A 22,251-nucleotide genomic window follows, 5' to 3' on the forward strand; every position below is an offset into this window, starting at 1 on the left:
TTCAAGGGAGACCTGCAGCTTTGTATTTGTCTTCCAGTGCCAACAGATGCAGGTTTGTGTGCAAGCCTGCACTAATTTCTTCTTTTTTCAGTAAGGAACACAAAGCCATACATCAAAATTTCCCCTTTCCAATGCCAGATAAAAAATACCTAATAAAGCACACCCACACATTCTTTATAAGATGTAGTTCCGCCTCACACAAATCAACAAGTAGTAAGAGGAGAGAAATTATATGTGTGGGTAGATGTTTTCCATTTAACTTCCCTATAGATTAGAAAGGCTAATGCTTCTGGTCTGCAAGTTTGGCTACTTCTGTGTTCTAAGTAAGAAACATATTTAAGAGAATTAATTTAAGGGGGGAAATAAATAGGACCTACTCTCAAGTAAGTAAGTAGCCCCATGGCACAGAGTGGCAAAGTTGTAGTACTGAAGTCTGAGCTCTCTGCCCACAACCTGAGTTCGATCCCGGCGGAAGCTGGGTTCAGGTAGCCAGCTTAAGGTTGACTCAGCCTTCCATCCTTCTGAGGTCAGTAAAATGAGTACCCAGCTTGCTGGCGGGGGTGGGGGAGTGCAGATGACTGGGGAAGGCAACGGCAAACCACCCTGCAAAAAGTCTGCCGTGAAACACCCGAGTTGGAAACGACTGGTGCTTGCCCACGGGGACTACCTTTACCTTTTTTTTTTTTACTTCCAAGTAAGCATACTAGCAGTTACAGAAACAGGAGCCCTCAGCACCTGGATCTGACAATTGCACTTACTGCGGAATATCAACTGCCAGCCTTCATATTGACCTGGGATCCAATCAAAGCTGAGGGGAGATAAGTCAATTTCTTCACTAGCCTATTAGACTGCCTTTGAAAACAGCTGGGCTAACATAATTGAGGCAGGTGATACTTTTTTCTGTAATTTAACTTCCTGCCAGGGAACTTCACTTGTGAATTCCTGTTAAAGGAGCACATGAGATTACCTGTTAACCAGAAAACGAGTCCTGGTCTGACCTATGCCTTTAACAGTAAATTGCTTTGCAAAAATCATCAGGTGATGCTTTTCCACAGCATGGTCATAAAGGTGGCTGCAACTCCAGCTGTGGTGAACTGTGTAGGATCAAGAGCTGATAAACACGCACACTCTTTTTCTTTCTTTCTTGAGAACATGTGAAAACCTAGGCAGTAATACCCCAAGTCAGAAAGGCATGGATTCTGAATAGGATTGGTAACTTTTTCTTTGAATGACTCTGTTCCATTTGACTTTAAACTGGCAAAGCTTTTTTCTTAGGATCCAAGGGAGAGTAGTTTATTCAACCTTTTACATCCCAACACATTCCAAGATGAGCTTCATCAGGGGATGATGAAGCAGAAACTTCTCTGTCTCCCACTTGAAATGCACTGGGATCTAAAGCAGGGGTGTCAAACTCATTTGTTATGAGGGCTGGATCTGACAAAAATGAGACCTTGTTGAGCCAAGCCATGTTGGGCCAGGCCATGTGCATACCTATTTAAGATTAGGTAGCAGAGATATAAATTTTATAAAGAACACAGACAAACACAAATATATTTGTTTAAAAACTTAAAATATGCTTAAAACATTAGCACCCATTGATCTTAAAGATGCTTTCTTTGTATTTCTCCAATGGGATCCAGGGAACTGGGCAAAGGAAGCTCTGGCTCTTTCCTTCCTTCCCCAGAGGTCAGGAGGGGGAGGAGACTCAGCCAACAGAAGGAAGAGAGGCTGGACTCAGTAGCTCTGTTGTGTAATTGAGAGAGCCTGGCAAAACAAGTTATTCCTCCCCCCCTTCCTCCCCAAGGGAGGAACATCAGCCAATGGAGAAAATAGAGGTTTTGCTCTGTAGCTCCTGTGCAACTGAGCAAGCCTTGCAAAGCAAGTTGCTATGCAGAAGGAAGCAGATGACAGCCAGTTGCTTGGGGGCCTGATAGGAGCCCTCTGGGGGCCTGATTTGGCCTCCAAACTGCATGTTTGACACCCCTGATTTAAAGGGTTGAATAAACTGCTCCCTCTTGCACCATGTACTTTTTTCTACCTACTGGTGTGGCCTTATTTTCTTCCTGAAAGCTTTTCCCCCATCAGTTTGCCTCCATGTCAGGCAGAAGAGCTTCACCTTCCTGTAGTCCACTGTGCTGTTAAAGACAACAAGATTCAATTCAGTGTAGGTTTAAGTCTGATTTAAAAATTACTAATGAACAAAATCAGCATTCATAAGAGCCACACAATTGTAGCTGCATTCTCTCCTTCTGAAAAGTGCTTCAGAGCAAGTGGTGGAACAGATGCTCCACTGCACTGGTTTAAGATATTTTCATGTGGCAGTCACATAATCTAAAATTTATTTAGCACACCTTTATCCTGATCATCCATGCAAGTACTTCAAGATGCTATCCATCATTATTCCCTTTTCCATTTTATCCACACACCAACACTGTGACGCAGGTTAGGCTGAGTATGTACGACTGGCCCAAGGTAATCCAACAAGTTTCCGCAGCAGAGTGGCGAACTGGAACCCAGGTCTTTCAGTCCAGCACTCTAAACCTTACATCAGAGAATTTTTTATTAACAGCAATTAAATCATTATTACTGATGGATAGAAATAATAGAGCTTTATATCAAATGATTGCAGATATTTAAATTACTGACATGATACATATCAACACTACCTAATCTGAAGTCAATAATATATGAGATGTTTCATATAATATGATGTTATCCATATACTTATATAACAGTGCTATTAATGATGGCGCGCGACCACTAAGGCGCGCTCTCGCCTACTTATTCTACTCTTCACCAGCCTGATCTAACGTTTGGCGTGCAGAGTAACCTATCAGTGCATCCTACCTTGCTGTCAACTATGCTCTACCCACACGATTAAGGGATGGGAAGCTCTTCCAGTCTATCAGACTCTACCCTATTGACTTAGTTCTCGCTCCCGCCTTCTATTTCAAAGGCTGCTCATTGGTCAGAAGAACTACCCATCAAAATGGGGGAAAGGTGCCAGAGTGTGTCCCAAGGCGCGAAGCGCTTTATTGGCGGCTGAAGAGTATTGTGTCTGTGTGGGCGGGAGTAGCCGAAGCGGGAGGGGACGCCAGCAAATGATGATGTCAATCTCCTTCGCCGTTAACTCTTGGAGGTAGTATAATGGAGGCGGGCTTCTTGTTGCGGCGCATGCTTTTAACGTCACGAGTGGGTGAGTTGTGTTTCTGTTGGAAATCTAGGCTAGAGAGAGCTAACGGGTGGTTGACAGGAATGTGTATGTATTGCCCGAAAATGAGAGCGGGTTAGGATGGGGGTGTAGGAAGCTAGAGGCTGGAAAATGAGGAAGATCTTGTAAGGAAGTGAGAGGCAGAACTGGTTTCCCAAAACGCATTGTCTGTTGCCAGCTGCTGTATTTGTCCATTTCGTATCGGTGTTTCTAGTGAGAACCTGCGAGTAATTCATTGGGGTGAGGAAATCTATCCCTCCCGTTGATTCCTAGCTTTGTCCTACAGCTGCTTTCTGTCCCTTCTCCTCTACCTGTTTCTGGTTCCATTTACAATAAATATGTATGTTACCTAAATGCCATGAGATATTGCGGATGCTTTACACAGCAGGGCGTTTCCAACTTAACATGCAAAAACTGTTTTCTTCCATGGTTAGAAGGAAGCTAGGGTCTTAGTATTTTCATTTTTGTTCCTTGTTGCAGTAGCTGGAATCAAAATAGTATATGAACAAATTTATCCCCTGTATATAAATATATATTTTATTCCGGGTTTTTGTCCAAAACATGGCAGTTAAAACATTTCACAAATACCAGCTGAAATGCCATTTTAGTGAGCTCTTGGTCCAGGCATGATGGAGAAGATGCCTGGCTACTGCACCTTTTGTCCCTGGCCTGGGTGATGCTAGTTGAGAGATTTCCCCATCATGGAGCTCAAGGTGGCATACAGAAAGTTTCCCAAGCAGTCTGGCCCATGCAAGGAAAAACCAGTCCTAGGTTTGCTTAGCTTCCAGAAGGTTGTACATCATGTTTAGGAAATGCTTCCAGAGAAATGACTTGCTATGTCACTGGTTTAGTTGACTGGTCTACTAACTGAAGTGTTCTAAACTTGCACTCCTATCGTTAACAATAGCAAAGGCTGGGAATGTTTTGCCTTTGCAACTGGCAGTTTTAGGACATATTTACATTACATTAGACATATAAAATGGTGTTATGAGTTTGATGATTTACTGCCAAGATTTGTGGCTTGTTGAAGAGAAGAATTGTGATAGAGATCTCTGCACCCCTTTAAATAGCCACAGTTCTCTGTGGAGAGATAATAGGTTATAAACCAGTTATAAACCAGTTAAAAGCACCTCATTTCGTTGCTCTCTTTTTGTTGAGAACAATGACAATAAATTCATCTATCTATCTATCTATCTTAATGCCTGCTTTTTTTCACTTTCTATATCTGATTGTTTAACAGCCACCTGAGACTGCTTTAACAGAGGAAGCCTTTTCCGCCTGGTAACCATGCAAAGAAAAGCTTTCTCTTCTGTTCAGTCTCTGTGTCTCACAGTGAAAGTTCTAAGCAGAGTTACACTTTTTGAAGTTCAAGGACTGAGAAGGGTGTAACACTGTTTTGGATTTTTGTTAGAAGAGCTGGATCAGAGCTAGCCTTAGAAATGGTTGACACCCTATTTTCATGTACCATTATGTTAGTACCTTTCTTTGCTAATGTCTGGAATTTCAAATTGCTAATCAGGAAGACAGAAACAAACGAGATTCTGACAACGTGCACAACTTAGAAACAATTTTTCTGAGCAGCTGGGTGATAATCTGCCAAGGGTTGCTTTATGGAACCCCAGATTTCAGTCGGTCTTTGTGTGTGTTTGCCCAGGGTCAGCCCAGCCCTGCCACTAGACAAACTAGGCAATTGCCTAGGGCGGTGGCCTTCTGGGGGAACCAAATTGGGTGCCCCCATGTGACTCGGCGATAAGAACATAAAAGAAGCCATGTTAGATCAGGCCAATGGCCCATCCAGTCCAACATTCTGTGTCACACAGCGGCCAAATATATATATATATATATATATATATATATATATATATATATATATATATATATATATATATATATATATATATATATATATATATATATATATATATATATATATATATATATATATATATATACATACATATATACACACACACACACACACACATACACACTGTGGCTAATAGCCACTGATGGACCTCTGCTCCATATTTTTATCTAACCCCCTCTTGAAGGTGGCCATGCTTGTGGCCGCCACCACCTCCTGTGGCAGTGAATTCCACATGTTAATCACCCTTTGGGTGAAGAAGTACTTCCTTTTATCCGTTTTAACCTGTCTGCTCAGCAATTTCATCGAATGCCCACAAGTTCTCGTATTGTGAGAAAGGGAGAAAAGTACTTCTTTCTCTACTTTCTCCATCCCATGCATTATCTTGTAAACCTCTATCATGTCACCCCTCGGTCGACGTTTCTCCAAGCTAAAGAGCCGATGTTATCAGTGCAGGGAGGCTGCCAGAAGTTAGCCTTGCCTAGGGTGCCAGATAGTCTAGGGCTGGCCCTAGTCTGATCTAAAACAATTTTGTAAACATTTGTCATGTTCTGGAAGGCATCAAAGAAATATATTAACTCATCACAGTGTATTGGATTGTCTATATTAAATTGTATTATGGGTTTTTTTAAAGCTCTTTAACAAGTTGCAGTTGTTGCTGATAAAATTAAGGCTGACAGTACCCAAGATGGCTTCAAACCCTCCGGGACAAGGTAAATGGTAATCTTCCTTATATCCTGTGGGTTTGGTTTCTGAACTATGTGACATTCTGTGAAATCTTTGGGTTTTTTCCTTGGGTGGGGGGAGAGAAAAAAAAGAAACATTAAAACAAGCTTTTCTGCTCTAGGAAAATTCTAGGTTGTGTTTTTTAAATTTTTAATCATTGCTTCATGTGGCAGTTCTGAACTTGAACAATAAGCAGGTTTAATTCAAAAGAGTTGTCAGCAAAGGGAAAGGCACTTTTTACGATTCAGCAAGGCAGTTCATGTTGCCTTCACCTCCGATTAGCAATGATCACCCAGTCTGAACTCTGAATTTTGGCTTTTTGGTTCACCTCACCATCTGGGCTTTGCTGATTGTTACGTGCTATCAGTTGCCCATGACTAGAGGTAGATTAAGGCCAGTGATTTTTCTGCCTTAAAAAAACCCACCGGCAGCAGTGTTTTATGCAAATGGCATTCTGAATTCATTAATATGGTCTGAGGGTGCTTTGCAACATCCCTGTCTTTGGAAATATATTCAGCAGCCGTGCCCTTCGCAAGCAATCACACTGTGGCATTTAATTCTAATAATTTTTATTTATATGGCTCCACCAGTTGGCGCCTGGAGTGCTTTGCATAAAATAATAAAACGCAGTTGGCACAGTCAGTAGCTTACACAATGTAATAAAGTCACATAAAAATCCAATTAGCACGTATTTTACAAAGGGGAGAACAGGAAGGTACTTTAAAAGGGAGAAACCAGTCTCCCCCACCCATAAACCATAGGTTAAAAGGTCTTCAAAGTGCTTTAAAACTAAGGAACAAAGTTGAATATCTTGATTAAGAGAGTCCAGCATTGAAGAAGCCATCAAAGTTAAAGTTCAGTGTAATTTATTTTTAAACATTGTTTAAAATTGATCTTTGAGATTAGATTTGGCAGTTGGACAAAAATATGCTACACAAGCAGTTCAAATTCTGTCACACTGTACTGTGACCAAGGAACAGAATTTGGAATGGGATACTGGCAGGGATTTTTTTGTAGGGGGGGGGGAAATCCCAGCAGGAATTCATTTGCATATTAGGCCACACCTCCTGAACCCAAGCCAGATGAAACTGCATTCCTGCTCAAAAAAAGTCCTGGATACTGCTGATGAAAGAGCTGGGCTGGTTTGAATTGGCTCCACTTGTGTATTGTGGGACAAAATAATGTTCAGCAAACACTTACTGCACTCCCATAAGGACCCTGTAATATACTGGCCTCCTTTCTGTTCTGTTAAACATGTTACCATACTAGGAAAAATTACCATATACTGTTACTGCTTTAATCCATTTAGATTTGTTATTCATCCTCTTGAAATTTAAATCTCTATGATAATATCATTATGTTTGCCCCTTCCTAAACTTTCATTAGCCTGAAGTTTAATGATGCCTTTTTTTTTTACTTCCAACATCTAGCAATTAACAATTTTGCCTTGAGCTAATAAACAAAAGATTTAATGCCTGCTCTTGGCTTCCTGCCAGTTGTAACGATGCCAATAAAATGAATTTAGGATTGAGCAGAAGATTAATACCGAAGGGTCTTCTTATCCAGTTAATTATCTTTTCACCATTTTCCCCCTAGCTAGCAGGCCTAGAAGGCCCACTATTGAGATATGACTGAGGATAGCACCACTTGAGATGGCAGGTGGGAAAAATTGCATGTTTGAATCCTCCTCATAAAAACATGGAAAGGAATAGCCTGTTGGGGAGAGGGAGTCTTACCTTGTTTTCTCCCTGCCAGGCCAGTTCTCCAAACACACCTTGGGGTTTTGTTTTGGGGGGTTTTTTTTGGGGGGGGGGTTGTTTGTTTTTGAATGCAGGTGAACATTATTATTTAGTGCATTTTAAAATAATCTTTTAAGCAAACATGGTCCCCAAAGCAGTTTGCAGTCATAATATGTTAAAATAAATCATGATTAATAAAATAAAACAGAAATCATGATAAAATCATGATTAAATAAATCATGATTAATAAAATAAAACAGAAATCAGCATAATAGAAACAACACACCAGCAAGTTATAGCAGACCCACCAGAAAGATTTCTTCATACACAGCACTACCCATCAATGTAGCCTGAAGACTTTTTGGAAAGGAGGGTCATCAAAGAAGTGGCTGTTCTTAGGCCCTAGAAAGGGAGTTGCACAGGCAGGGGTGCAACAATTGAAATTTGATGGATCAGTTCTCTTCCTGATGGGCACCAAATGCATGTGATAAAAACATTGACTGGATTTGTTGAGTGGTGTGTTTTTTTTAATCATTGGAAAGGATCTAGAAAGAACAACTCTTGCTTTTCTGCAACATGTTCTTTTTTATCTTCAGTAGACTAGTCTAACTATAGTGAATTTCAGGGTTTTGTTTTTCTGCAGGAAGTGAAGGAAAACAGGGCTTAAAACACAGCTGCTATATTTTAAAGTGCTGCTCTTTATGCAAAGCCTCAAATTTGAAGGTTAGTCTATATGCAGATTTCCCCAAGGTCTCTCTATCCATAAACTGCTGCACATATTAAATTGTTCTGTATATGTGGTCACAGTTATCAGAGGCAAGTAAAATATTCATACTACTTTAATAATTCAGGGGGGATTTAATGAGCAACATGAATTTAGCCTAATTGTTGCAGAATGCGTTGGGAGAACACATCAGAATGTAAATTATTACAAGAAAGTGATAGGGAATCGGCTTGCTGATAGTGACTGCGAAAAGCCCAATTAAGTTATCATACATGGTGCTCTAATTGGTTTGTGTGTTGCCTAGGTAATCTGTATCCTATTGGATAACTGGCCTGAACAGTAGCTTGTGGATCAAAATTGGATGTTCAAGCATCAAAGGGGGCCTTTCTATTATTAGCATATATGCCTTTCTAGTTCAATGTCCTTTCAGGCAACACACACTTGTTGCACACAACCTGTGAGCCAAATGTGCTCCCTTGCCCATTTCAGAGCACATTTGGAGTCCTGTGAAAAAATGGAAACTGATTTATTAATTAATTAAGAGAAACTGTACAGAAGGCTAAAGGCTCTCAGAAACCAACAGTTCTCTGAGGAATACAGGAAGTGCAGGTCATTTTATACTTAAAATGACATCACCCAAAATTATACAAAACAGTTATAATTGGTTAATCAGGTATCTGACCTGATGACCTGTCCCTATTTTATTGGAGAAGCCCATCTTGGGTTACTTGAGCTGTTTGATACAGCGTATACAGTTATTTTAAAATACGCATGCATCTAAAAGTCCTTTGGCTTGCAAGTTCAAGATGTAACTTTGCTTGCAGATTCCAGATGGCACATTCCTTTCTCCTCTTCTCGCCTTCTGCTTTCCTCTTGAAATATCCTATTGCCAGGAGTTAAAAATGCTATCTAGCAGTTCCTGCAACAAGAATAATGGCCCTTCAGGAGTGCTGGCTGCTGTCCTAACATTTTGCGTCAGGAAGCTAGTTTCAATAATCCACATGAAAAATGAACTCTATTGCAGAGATGCTATATGCCTAATCAATTTGTCTCCCACATTCTGATGTGATTCTGAATGTAAAATATGATTTCTTTGGGTTGGCATGTAAACGAAAATGTACAAATAAATGACCATGTCTATCCCACTCTCCCCTCCTCTCAGCCCAAAGCAAACCCCACCTTAGACTGAGTATTCTGCTGATCTCTTCTTCTAAGGCTGCTGTGTTCCACTGCTCAGCACAAAGCCAAGGATGGAATAAAGCACTGCTCTACACTTTGGAAGGCGTGTGGGAGAACACATCCATCTCTATGGGAGAGGGTATGGAGCAAGGGATTCCCCCTGGCCCAGCATTGTGTATTGTAGGCACATCTTTGTGATATATTGCAGATTGTCAAGTGGCAGGACCCCACCCCTCCTTACCAACTGCAGCTTACAGTGTTTCCTGTCTTCTCCATGACAACAGCAGACAGCCAGGACCAATGTTCCCACTAAGCTGTGGAGTCTTGTGAGCAGAAATTCTACTTTGTGAGCTACTAGCATTAAAGTTGTGAGCTACTCCATAAATTAGTTTGCTCTGGGGCCATTTTTTGTGAGCTAAGACAAAAATGTATGAGCCAGAGGCTAAAAAAATGTGAGCTAGCTCACACTAACTCAGCTTAGAGGGAACACTAACTCAGCTTAGAGGGAACACTTAGAGGGATAACCCTCTTGCACCACTGGCTAGACTGTCCTTTCTGGGTCAAGAGTGAGGCTGGCCTGGTGCCACCCAAGCCATAGTACATCTGGGAGTCTTGGGGAGAGTGCTGCAGGGATGGGTCCTGAGGAAAGAAGCAAGCTAGCAGGCCTCATGGGGATGGGGCTCTAAGTAGGCAGGGCTGGCCTCTGAAGTAAGAGTTAGCCGTGCAGACAGGTACTTTGGAAAGGCATATGGCATAGATGGGGGCAGGTTCTGAACACTTTCGTCTGGTCTCCAGTGTTTCCTAATCACTGGCTGGGCTGGATATTGCCAAGAGGGCATGTATTCCACTGGTAATTTAAAAAGAGCCCAGAAGCAGATCAAGGATGTTGTACCTGGTCCTACTTGGATCAGTAGAGAGGAGGAGGAGGAGATCCTGGTGTTGCAGCCCTCTCCTCTCTTCTCACTGAGGTGTGGTGGTAAGGTAGATGAGTGAGCAGTAGGCCAGGGGCAGGAGAAGCCCCACATAGATATTATCCAGGCTGTTGTTTCATAAACAAAAGGAATGCCCTAGAAAAAGAGACCTTAGTGCTCTGCAGCATCCTTTTCTGTGCTCTAGTTCTTTGTTTAGCTCCATAATACATTATCTCTGTAAAAACCACGTGCCATTTTAGTTGATAGTGGACTGTTTCCTGAGCCACTAAGGTTTTAGAGTAACAGTACTGATTGGGATTGGCTCGTAGAGGCTAGAACAAGGTTCTGATTTTTGAAAAGTGCATTGAGAACTATGGGTTATAATACAGAGCTACATTTGGCTATCAAGAATATTATATATCTGGTTTTTGTTATTTATTTAAAGATATTTAGGTGCCTTTCTACCATACAGAACTCAAGGTGGATTACATTGTAGATAAAACCACAATTATTAAAAATACATGACCAGAATTTAAAATCACAGTTAGGACTGTCAATAACTAAAAAAAAAAAATCAAATGCCATCCAAAATAAAATCATCTTCAACTGCCTCCTAAAAATCAAAAGTGAAGGGGCCAGGCGCACCTCCCTGGGGAGGTTGTACCATAATCATGGGGCTACCACCAAAAAGGTTCTCTTGTGTACCCACTAAATGAGCTTTGATTGATGGGACAATCAGAGTCTCTGTGATCTTAATTCCCAGGCAGCAACATATGCTACATTTTGTTTAGTTTAAGTAATTTGTCAACTTTTATCTAATAAGCCGTCCTATATCACCCAATATTTGTTTTTAGGCCCAAGTTAGAGTCACGCCCCATTTCTTATACTGTGCCATGCAGAAATTCCACTCTCTGCTGACTGGGCTGTAAGAATGTCCAAGTGTCCTTAGAAGAGATTGCTTGTTCGGAAACATTCAATTGAAAACATTATCCTACTGTTTTAACTCCATCAGCATGCAGTGCAGTCTTCTTATCCTGGGGTGGCACTGGAAGTTGTTCCCCCCAATAATATATCAGAAACAATTACAGGGTAAACATGTATGCAGAGTTATGTCAGTTGGAATTTGTGTTTTCCAAAGTGTTGAGCAGGTGTGTGTCATTTATTCACTGGAGGGCCAAGGCAGAAGTATATTCTGAGCTGGAGTTACAGTTCAATTGTATGTTGCAGCTACATGAAGTCAATGCAGTTTTCATAGCAAATTGCATCATAATTAGCCTGCCTGGAGTGATGTTGTATGTGATGGATACATGCATTACCCTCAAATGTGACAGACTGGAAGTAGCTCTTGAAAAAGCTTGAAATGCCATCACAGAAAGAATGGCTTGTATCCTGCTACACTTATGTCAAGCATGCGGGTTCAATGACAAGTCGAAGTTGATACAAAGACTACGTTTATTGATAGACAGATACTTTGGTAACAGGTTCTTGAGAGTAATGTCAAATACACATTGATACAATACTTTTAAGGCCTACTTCAAAGGGATTCCAAGGGATGGGGTTGCGGGGTAGCATTCACACATAAACTATCATAAATGTCTACGTTCCCATAGTGTTATCAGGACTATGTCCTTGCTTTCTCCAGATGTCTCTCACTCCCTTACTGGAATGTATGGGAAGGTGCTGATTACTTGGTTTCAGTTCTCACTACTTCTAATTATAAACCATAAAGCAAGACAGGGGGAAGGGAAAGAATAACAAACTAAGAAAGTTGGATCCCCCATGATGCTTCACAGACCAGGTTAGGTAGGACCCTTACACAATCAATTATCAATGGAATTTCACCATGCTTGACACTTAGCAGCTAAGGATCTGACCTTCCTCCAGCCCATGAAGCTGTTTCTCTGAAGGAAGGCTTCATGGTTAGTTGTGCAGAGTTGTAGGACAAAGCCCAATCAGAGTTTATTTTGCTCTGTCCCCCCCCCCCACACACACACACACTACATTCTCAAACTTGGCCATGGAGACTGGAATCTGTTTTATTTTTTGAAAAAAATCTGTAATTTTCAGGATTCTAACTAGTCCTTTAGGTGGCACAAAAGCTTGCACGCAAAAGAGCTTTTATTTCTAATGTTGGTACTATAGTTTTCAGCCAGAATTTGCTGGAATAAACAGACAAGATTTAGCCGCATCATGTAGGAATTATTCTGAACACAGTTGTTTTCCTGTCTGTAGTATGTAATATTTATAATGCATAAACCTGCGTTTGTCGGGGAAGAAACTGGTGGTGGTGTGCCCAGAGCCTGCTTGTTTTAAAATCATCTTCCAAAAGCAACCTTGCTCAAGATTAAAGATTTCTTCGACTTCCGGTTTCAGTGACCTAGCCTAGAGAGCAACTCCGATCAGCTGTTCCAGAGCCGCTCTCTAATCGGGCAGCAGAGGGGGCTTCCACATAGGGAGACTCAAGTCTGGGACCCAAGAAGGGTCCCAGAAGGCGGGTAATTGAGGGTCGGGATTGCCAGCAGCGGCTGTCTCCCGAGCCCGACTCGCTACAAGCCGCGCTGCCCCGATCGCCATTTTTAAATAGCATCGGGGTTGACTGCCGGACTTCTTCTCTCTCTTCTATCAAGTTCATCTGCATGATGATATCAGACTTCACTACTTCTGTGATGATTGTAAGTTCTTTCTTCATTCCAATACTCAATCTTTGAAATAAAATGTGTGAAACCCAGGAGCTGGAGCGTGGAAGCTGAAGTGGAATACGGATGGAGGCAAAGGCAAAGAGAAAGGGAGGGGGAAATACTCAGCTTTCTCCTTTTCCTTCTCGAGGCTTCCAAAAGTTCCTGCCTAACGATGATTTTCCTAGTGTTATCCTGAAAAAAATATGACTGATTTATACCAGTTTCTTAAGACTAAAAAGACTTGATGTCGGAATTGAATTGATTTGTCCTGAATTCTTTTGGGGAGGAAGATCTTGCTGTTGGAAAGTTATTTGCAAGTATATGCGGATGAGAAGAACAGCTGCTGTAAGCATTCTGAGCTAAGACTGTTATGCTAATGAATGTCCTAAAGAATCAACTTTTAATGGACAGAATACAGTGTTGTATAAAACTTTGTGACTCTTAAAGATATAATAAAAGGAAGGAGCTTGATGGCGGTGTTGAAGGGAAGAATCCTGAATAAGCCTCTGTGGGTCCCAAATATACATTCAGGATCATACTTGGTTTGTGCAGTGGATTATAAAATGCAGCTATATTGTTGACTGTTGACTGGAGAATAGCTGTGAAGTTTCTCAAGTAGATTATAAATGTTTGATGGTGGATATGGTTATCAGTATTTCCTTTGACTTCAACTCATTAATGGATTATAAAAAGCTGGTTGGCTGAAGGTGATTTTTGTATTTTTTTTAATTTTTTCAATTTTGATTTGTTTTTCTTTGTGTGTTATTACTCGTGGCATTGCCTGGAGGATTCAAGAGGAAGCTCAAATACCAGCTTCATGGCAAGAAGCTACAATATCTCTAATTCCAAAAGAGGGTGCAGACTTGAAAGACATAAAAAAATTTTTGGCCAATTTCTTTGTTAAATGTGGATTATAAATTTTTTGCTGCGATAGTGGCACAACATTTAAAGATGGTCTTACAGATCATAATACACCAAGATCAGGCAGAATTTCTACCTAGAAGATACTTGAAAGATAATGTCAGAACAGTATGTAATATAATGGAATATTATGAGAACCATCCAGAGAAACAATTGGCATTAATCTGTCTGGATGCAGAGAAGAAGGCCTTTGACAATGCTTGTTGGCAATTTATGTTGCAACAATTGAAGGAAATGGAATGTGGTGAGAATTTTTTGAGAACAATACAATCAATATACTCTTCGCAAAGGTGATAGTGAATGGCGAACTAACAGAAGCAATTGCTATTCAAAAGGGTACAAGACAAGGTTGCCCACTGTCACCACTTGTTTTTATTTTGTGCTTAGAGATACTGAATAACCAAATAAGAGAAGATGCAAATATCAAGGGAGAGGTGATCAAGGGTGAGCAATACAAATTGAGAGCCTTTGCGGACCACCTGGTTTTCATATTAGAGCAACCAATAGATTCAATTGACTGTTTGATAAATAAGATTAACCAATTTGGCTATTGGGCAGGACTGAAGATTAATTACTACAAAACAAAATTCCTGACGAAGAACATGACGACAGAACAAACTCAGCTTCTCCATCATAAATCAGGATGCTCTTATGAGAAAAGAATTAAATATTTAGGTGTATACATTACAAATAAATGCAGTAGTTTAAAGATGGATTACTATGATAAACTGCTTAAAGAAATTAATAAAGATATGGGAAAATGGCAAGATTTGAATTTATCCCTAATGGGAAGAATAGCTTCAGTAAAAATGAACATTTTGCCAAGATTGTTATTTCTATTTTAAGCTATTCCAGTACTTCTAACTAGTGTGTTTTTTCAAGAACTGAGTAAGATGGTCTCTGACTACATTTGGCAAGGGAAAAAAACCAAGAATCAAGCTAAAGATATTGCAGGACTCCAAACTGAGTGCAGGCTTGGGCCTCCCAGATTGGCAATTGTACTACAGAACTTCAGTGCTGTCTTGGGTAAGAGACTGGGTGCTACTGAATGATAGGAGACAGTTGTTGTTAGATGGTCACGATCTTAATTTAGGTTGGCATGCATATTTATGGTATCAAAGATTAAAAGGGCACTCTTATTTTAAGAACCACTGGTTCCAGAAATCTTTGTATCACACGTGGTCATGGCTAAAACCGAGAATTTATCAGAAAATTCCAAGATGGGTGTCCCCAGTGGAAGTATTTACACCTCCAAATCTTATGAAACCTAATCAGTTATAGATACGAAGAATTGTTGAAAAATGATAACCAACTGAAAACTAAGGAAGAGTTAGAAGATATGGACATTAAAATGAGTTGGTGGATGAGAACACAAGTTGAATCCACATATGCCAAAGATAAGACAACAGACTTCAATATAGAACAATATCCATATGATTAAAAAAAATTGGGTTCTCAAGAAAAATTAATCTCCAAACTATACTCATATTTATTACAGATGAAGATGCAGGATGAGATAGTAAAAGATTGTATGGTTCAATGGACCAAGAATCTGGGGTGTAATATTATGCTAGAAGAATGGGAGATGTTATGGAAATTTAATATCAAACTAAGTCAGTAACTTTTAAAGAAAATTTGTACAAGATGTTCTGTAGATGGTATATAACTCCATACTAACATGTCTAACAAATGTTGGAAATGTACTAAACATGTTGGTCCTTTTATCATATGTGGTGGACTTGTGAGGTGGTGAAAGACTATTGGAAGATGGTTCATGAACTACTATAGAAAATTCTGAAGACACAGATTCAATTTAAACCAGAACTATTTTTAGGGTTTGTAGAATCTTTCGGGCTCAAGTGCCGTGTTCTACTGGAGAAAGTTTTCCTTCCAGACGTTTCGTTCTCAGCTGCGGAGAACATCCTCAGTGGCGTTGCAGCCGGAGCAGGCGCTCTGACCTTCTTGGCTGCTGTGCTATTTAGATACTCAATGCACAGCAGCCAAGAAGGTCAGAGTGCCTGCTCCAGCTGCAACGCCACTGAGGATGTTCTCCGCAGCTGAGAACGAAACGTCTGAAAGGAAAACTTTCTCCAGTAGAACACGGCACTTGAGCCCGAAAGATTCTACAAACCCTAATGATGTTACCAGCCGTGAAAACCTGAAATCTTTGATAGAACTATTTTTATTGAACAAATTGAACAAATCCTAGTGACTACTCCAAAGAGATGAGACATTTGTTGGCGCATATTAACACAGCAGCTAGAATTATTTTGGCACAGAGATGGAAACTCCAGGAGATCCCCACGAGATTGGACTTGGTGGGGAAAATTCTGGAAATGGCCGAGATGGACTACCTATCCCAGTTGATGGCTGGAAAATCTAAGGAAGAAGCAAGAAAATATTGGGTAAAATTATATATTTGGCTAGACACTCAAGACTTTTAAGGTTCTTTGGTGTGAACTTATATCTCCTATCTCCTGTATTTTGTATTATAATATCATTTATATTGGAAATATAAGCTTAAATAGACATTTTAAAAGAAGACTTACGATCACTAAAACATGCTATTTAAATACTGATGATTTAATCTAAAGAGATAATAATATGTGATGATATTTGTACCTTAAGAAAACATATTACATGCAGATTAGATTATTATTGCATTGATACTTGTAACTATTTTTCTATTTCCCTCTTACCCATTCCGCTTAATTTTCTGGAAAACCAATAAAAACTTTCAAAAGTGAAAAGATTAAAAATTTCTTCTAATAGTTAGCATTCATAATATCGTTAGGAAGCCATTGCAGGTTATAAATGAAGAAAGAAGAGGTGTGTGTGCGTGTGTTTTAATAGACTTCAAGGATGGTGCTCGTCGACTTTGAAGATTAATATATTCCTCATTTATATTCATCCTAATGTACTGTGAAGAGGCTTCAGTGAGGTTATGGGGCGGTTTGAAGAAATAAAGCCCATCACTGACATTTACATTTTTCTCTTTCTTGCCAGGCTTTCAGAATAAAAACAGGGTTGCAATCTTAGCTGAGCTAGACAAGGAGAAGAGAAAGCTACTGATGCAAAACCAGTCTTCCACCACTCACCCTGGAGCCAGGTACCGTATATTCAGAGAACTGCGTGCTTATTTCAGCAGTGTTCTCTGATCAAAGCAAAAAGTCAAATGTTGCTTTTTTTCATATGGTGATACATATATCTAATGGAACTACTTCATTTCATAAGAGCTGCATATTGAGAGACAGCCAGCACACATACTGTGATAGTTGCTGCTTTTACCTTTTCCTTTTTGTTCTGGAAAGGAAGAATTTGAATACATTTTGTTTTTAAAATGTGTTATATTTCACCTTCCTTTTCAAGTAAAAATTCACTCTTAAAGCTGTCTACAGTATGAAATCCACAGTAAAACAATATGTGAAATACAAAAAAGGAACAATTAAAATCTTAACACTAAGCGCATCCTCCAACCAAAAACAAGAGGGCTTGAATCTAAGCATGTAGATTAGAGATGATCAAATTTGCTTAATATAAGAGCCACATAGAATAAACATCAGATGTTTGAGAACTGAAAGACATGAAAGAAGGAAGGAAACAAGCGAACCAAGTAGATGGGGGAAGGGAGGGAGAGGTGGAAAGAAAGCAACTTAACTTTAAATGCATTTTCCATGCATTTTTTTGAGCTGAAGTTTGGCCACCCCTGATGTAGATTAATCCTGATGGAACAACTTCAGCAGTGGCAGTCTGGATTCCATAAGAGTTGTAAAATGATCTCTCTGTGGTGATATGGGCAGTTCTCAGAACAGTAGCCATGTGATTCTCTTGCAACAGAACACCGGAGTGCTGTCCGTTAAAGGAAGACAGGAATTGCAAAGTCATCAAACTTTCTTGCACTATTCAGTTTTAGTTTAGGTAGGAGTTGAGGTAACAGCATAAGAACTTGACATCTCTCTCTCTTTCTCTCTCACACACACTCATACAGCTCTATATCATTGCCATCAAATAGGTATGTTGCATTCTTCACAGGAGGATTTATTTCTGAATGTGTTCATGAGGCCTTGATCCCAGCAGCCTATACAAGGATCTGATTTTCAGAGTAGAAGGGAAGGCCTAGGAATGTGGTCATGACAACTCTTCAGAAACTCTTCATCTAGCTCTTCAGAAGACTTGGTTTAGATTACATGTGGCTTATTCTTGGCTTCCAAAGAGAATGCCAAGCCATTAATTTTGGGTACTTCTCAATACTTTGCCTTACCCAGCCTCTCTTTTTCTAGCTTCAAATATTTTTCATAATTTTGTGATGTAATGAAAATCTCTGAGATTACAAAGGAGCTCTCACTTAAAATGCAAAAATGAATGACTCTGTATAAGACGTTTTCCCCTCAAGTGTTAGCCTGGAGCAGAGGTCCACAACAAGGTACCTGTGGGCACCATGGTATCTGTTGACATCTTTCCTGGTGCCCACCAAGTGTTTTCAGAAAATGGGTGAGATTGCTGCCCAGCAGGTCTTCTGGATGGCCACTGGGGATCTGATTGGCTGTGCAGAATAAAATAATGTTGTTTCTGCAACAGCTGCTATTTTAAAAAATTACTCATTCTTCCTTGCACTTGTGTTTCCTCTGTGGGGTGGCTGTACCTCCTGTAGCAGCCATATTGTAGCTGGCTGCACCTATGGCAGTGGCCATTTTCCGCCTCCTGTAGCAGCCATTCTACAGCTGTACCCATGACCCCATGCCAGGATTCCAAAGGTGTCCACAGGCTCAAAAGGGTTGCGGACCCCTGGTCTAGAGCTTGATCTTATTGCTCATGGTGGTGCAGGTGCTTTTTAAAATGTACTGTATGAACATGTTGGCTGTATAAACATCTGGGCTGGATCTCAATGGGAAACTCTTTTCATGCATACAGAGTTCTGCAGCCACTCTACCAAACATATGAACTCCCCATCATGAAGACTATGGACCCCTGGTTAGTAGTGCTGTTGTTTTATTCAGGTATCGCTTAGGCAAGTCACTGGGTGGCACTGGCAAGAGACACAAAGGAGCTTGGGGGGCCAAGTGCCATTCTATTGCATGCCTTCCAGTCGATTTCCCTTTGATTGACACTGGGGCTTGGGCATCCTTCCTGTTTGACTTAACCTGCCATCGCTGGAGCGAGTGTTCCTGAGCAGAACTTGTTCATCTGGTGCTTGCCCACCATCCTGCATGTCAGGTTTCCTCAACATCCGAGTCTTGTATTCAAAGCAGAAATTCTTGGCTTTGCAACACCCACCCCGGCCTTAGTCCTGTGGTGGTGCTGGGTTTTGTTGCGTTGTTGTGACAAGGGTTCTTTTTCCCCCCCTGTTGCTTGCAGCATCTCGCTCACTAGATCCTCCCTTAATAAGGATTTTCGTGATCATGCTGAGCAACAGCACATTGCAGCACAGCAGAAGGCTGCCTTGCAGGTAAGCGGGCCTAGATGAAACAGACCCAAATCCAACTGCGGTTGCAGGTTTTCTTGGGCCTTATCTTAATATGTCAAAAGCAATGGTCACGTGCTGGGAGCAAAGACAGATGTACCTTATAAAACTTAGAAACGGCACATGGGTGACATTGCTTGCTGATCACAGCAATGGTGTGGTGATGTGTGCATGTGCATGAAGTCCAGAGTAGCATCTGTGTCTGGTTGTCTTATGCCATGTAACTTCTCATGTAGCTATAGACATAGAGAATACGTCAAAGCTATCTCTTTGGAACTCCTCTCATGCAGGAGTTCTAGAAGCAGAGGATGTGGCAATAACTTAAAAGGCAACCCTGTAAACAGATTAGGATTTGAGTTCATGCACCTGGTACTTCTGTTTGCCTTCTGTATTGAATTATGGCTCCTGCAATCAAGTATACTATCTGGCTGTTGAGGCCAGTTGGATTTAAGTAGCCTGATTAAGTGTAGGACTGCCACCTTTGATATTTAAAAAAAGTTGCCTCTGATTCTGGATTGTTAATGCACAGTTTAGCTCAAATGGCAGTGGGCATATTCAAAGCAATAAAAATCTGTATGCCATTTTTCCAGGGACATATTTTTTTCTTTTCCAGCATGCTCATGCACATTCTTCAGGATACTTCATCACCCAGGACTCTGCATTTGGAAATCTTATTCTTCCTGTATTGCCACGGCTTGATGTAGAGTGAGAAGTTGATTTAGAATCCTTAGAATGAGGCCACTGAGATGTATCCGGTGCTGCTGCTGTTCCCCTTCCCAGGTCATCAATAGTGATTTGTGAAAATAATCAAGGACTCAAAACTGGACAGACCTTTCTTCTCTTTTTTGAGCCAATTTGAAGAGGAGGGGGAGAGACATTAAACTGTTTTGAGTTCTGAACTGCCTCATGGTCTGAAAATTGGAGGACACGGATAACATGCTTGAATTTTCTGTCTTGGTTCTTCCTTCTTGCTCATTCTTTCACCTGAATGTACCATATGTCCAATAAGCATAACATAAGTAAAAACACTTACCACTAACACAGCATAAAAGTCTTCCTAGTAAACAGATGCCATCTCATTAATTTTTATATCATCCTTATAAGGTTGGTTGGTGTTATACCCAGGGCGTTTTTTGTAGCAGGGGCTCCTTTGCATATTAGGCCATGCACCCCTGAGGTAGCCTCCTCCTGGAGCTTACAGTAGGCCCTGCACTAAGAGCCCTGTAAGCTCTTGGAGAATTGGCTACCTCAGGGGTGTGTGGCCTAATATGTGATGGAGTTCCTGCTGCCAAAAAAGCCCAGGTTATGCCCACATTCCAGATAGGAGTCCAAGTTTGAGAAATGAGTGGGGGTTTTCTTTTCACCCCCTTCATGGCTCACACTCCTATCTAAATGGGGTGTTGACTGTGTATTGGAAATTTCATGAATGATGATAAACAGCTTGACCGTCAGAATGTTTCAGATATTGCTTTTCTGCTGGGCATGGGTGAAAAGCATGTGTGTGTGCCCTCCCATTGACAAAACCATGCACAGATTTATGCCAGTGAGTTAAAACAATGCAGCATGCTCCTATGTATAGTCATAATTATTGTGGGACCTCGTGTGTCACTTTCTAATAAAGGACTCACAAGTGGGCTGAGCCCATTTTGGGAAGGGCAGGATAGAAATGTGAAATAATAAATTTGATGGATGATCAGTCAGCATGTCAGTTATTAGTAACAGTTAGTGTTAGTTATGCAGATAAGCTTTCTTATATTGGCTCTGTCAATCCATGCTCTAATTTCCACATCTTTTGGCACTTTAATTGTAAAAGGCTGCAGATCCCCAAGTCAGGAAGTAGTTACGGAGCCAAGTGGGAAGATACACTTGGAGAGATTACAAACCCTTGCTTTTGCAGATTTATGCTGCTTTAAGGAAAACATTGTCTGCCTCTTTGCTTGCTTCCCAACTACTCAGGTTGTATTTGAGTTGGATCTTACAGATTTGTTCTGCTAACAGTAGCAGTATCCTCCAGCTTAGGGTGCCTTCCCTTTATTCAAGAGGGAGGGGCATGATTTAGTAGCAGAGCACCTATTTGGCATGCAGAAGGCCCCAGATTCAGCTCCTGGCATCTCCATTTAAAAGGGTCAGGTAGTAGGTGATATAAAAGACCTGCTTAAAACATTAGACAGCCACTGCCAATCTAAGTAGACAATACGGAACTTAATAGACTGAGCGTCTGATTGCTATAAGCCGAATGTATGTGTTCAAAAGGTTCCACCAGTGGAAGATGCTCTTGCACCAGGGAAAGTACTGTCCACTGGAGGAAGGTGCAATGGTTAGTAGAATAAGTCTATTGCATCCAACCCTATATTGGCAGACATATTACAAAGACACCACAAAGTCATCCAGCTGGGAAACATCACAGGGTATCTCATCCTCCTCTGTTTCGGTCCATAGGATTACTTTTGAGCACCCCTGTTTCTGACCAATCCACCAGTTCTACGCATATCAACAAACAATGAAATGGATCTGTTTTCTGGGTAGCCCAGGCTAGCCTGATCTTGTCAGATCTTGGAAGCTAAGCAGGGTTGGCCCTGGTCAGTATTGGATGGCCTTCAAAGAATAACAGGGTTACTATGCAGAGACAAGCAAAGGAAAGCACCTCTGAATGTCTCTTGCCTTGAAACCTAATGGGGTCACCATAAATTGGCTGTAACTTGGCAAAAAAAATCCTGTTTATTGAAGCAAAGTTACACATACCTTTGCTTACACAGAGTTACTCCCAGAGGTGTGCTGAGAGACCAGGACCTACTATGCTTCTGACATAGGGAGGCCTGCTCAGAGCAAGTCAGCCC

At 40.8% G+C, this 22,251-nt stretch overlaps 1 protein-coding gene across 8 annotated transcripts; it reads left to right on the top strand.

Moving 5' to 3' along the window:
* The first annotated feature begins 3,034 nt into the window (after positions 1 to 3,034).
* On the top strand, positions 3,035 to 20,492 carry INIP (INTS3 and NABP interacting protein). 8 transcript variants are annotated; one of them, XM_060236386.1, is made up of 6 exons: positions 3,035 to 3,196; positions 5,710 to 5,788; positions 16,960 to 17,062; positions 18,865 to 18,924; positions 19,309 to 19,399; positions 20,028 to 20,492. In XM_060236386.1, the coding sequence occupies exons 2-6, from the start codon at positions 5,764 to 5,766 to the stop codon at positions 20,121 to 20,123; spliced, it is 375 nt and encodes a 124-aa protein (XP_060092369.1). In that variant the 5' UTR covers positions 3,035 to 3,196; positions 5,710 to 5,763; the 3' UTR covers positions 20,124 to 20,492. The 8 variants fall into 8 exon arrangements, with proteins under 8 accessions (XP_060092369.1, XP_060092374.1, XP_060092373.1 ...); XM_060236385.1 differs by having other exon boundaries at positions 3,126 to 3,200; XM_060236388.1 differs by having other exon boundaries at positions 3,188 to 3,259.
* Positions 20,493 to 22,251: the final 1,759 nt, after the last annotated feature.

Source organism: Heteronotia binoei, chromosome 4 (genome assembly GCF_032191835.1).
Source record: "Heteronotia binoei isolate CCM8104 ecotype False Entrance Well chromosome 4, APGP_CSIRO_Hbin_v1, whole genome shotgun sequence".
Lineage (NCBI taxonomy): Eukaryota > Metazoa > Chordata > Lepidosauria > Squamata > Gekkonidae > Heteronotia > Heteronotia binoei.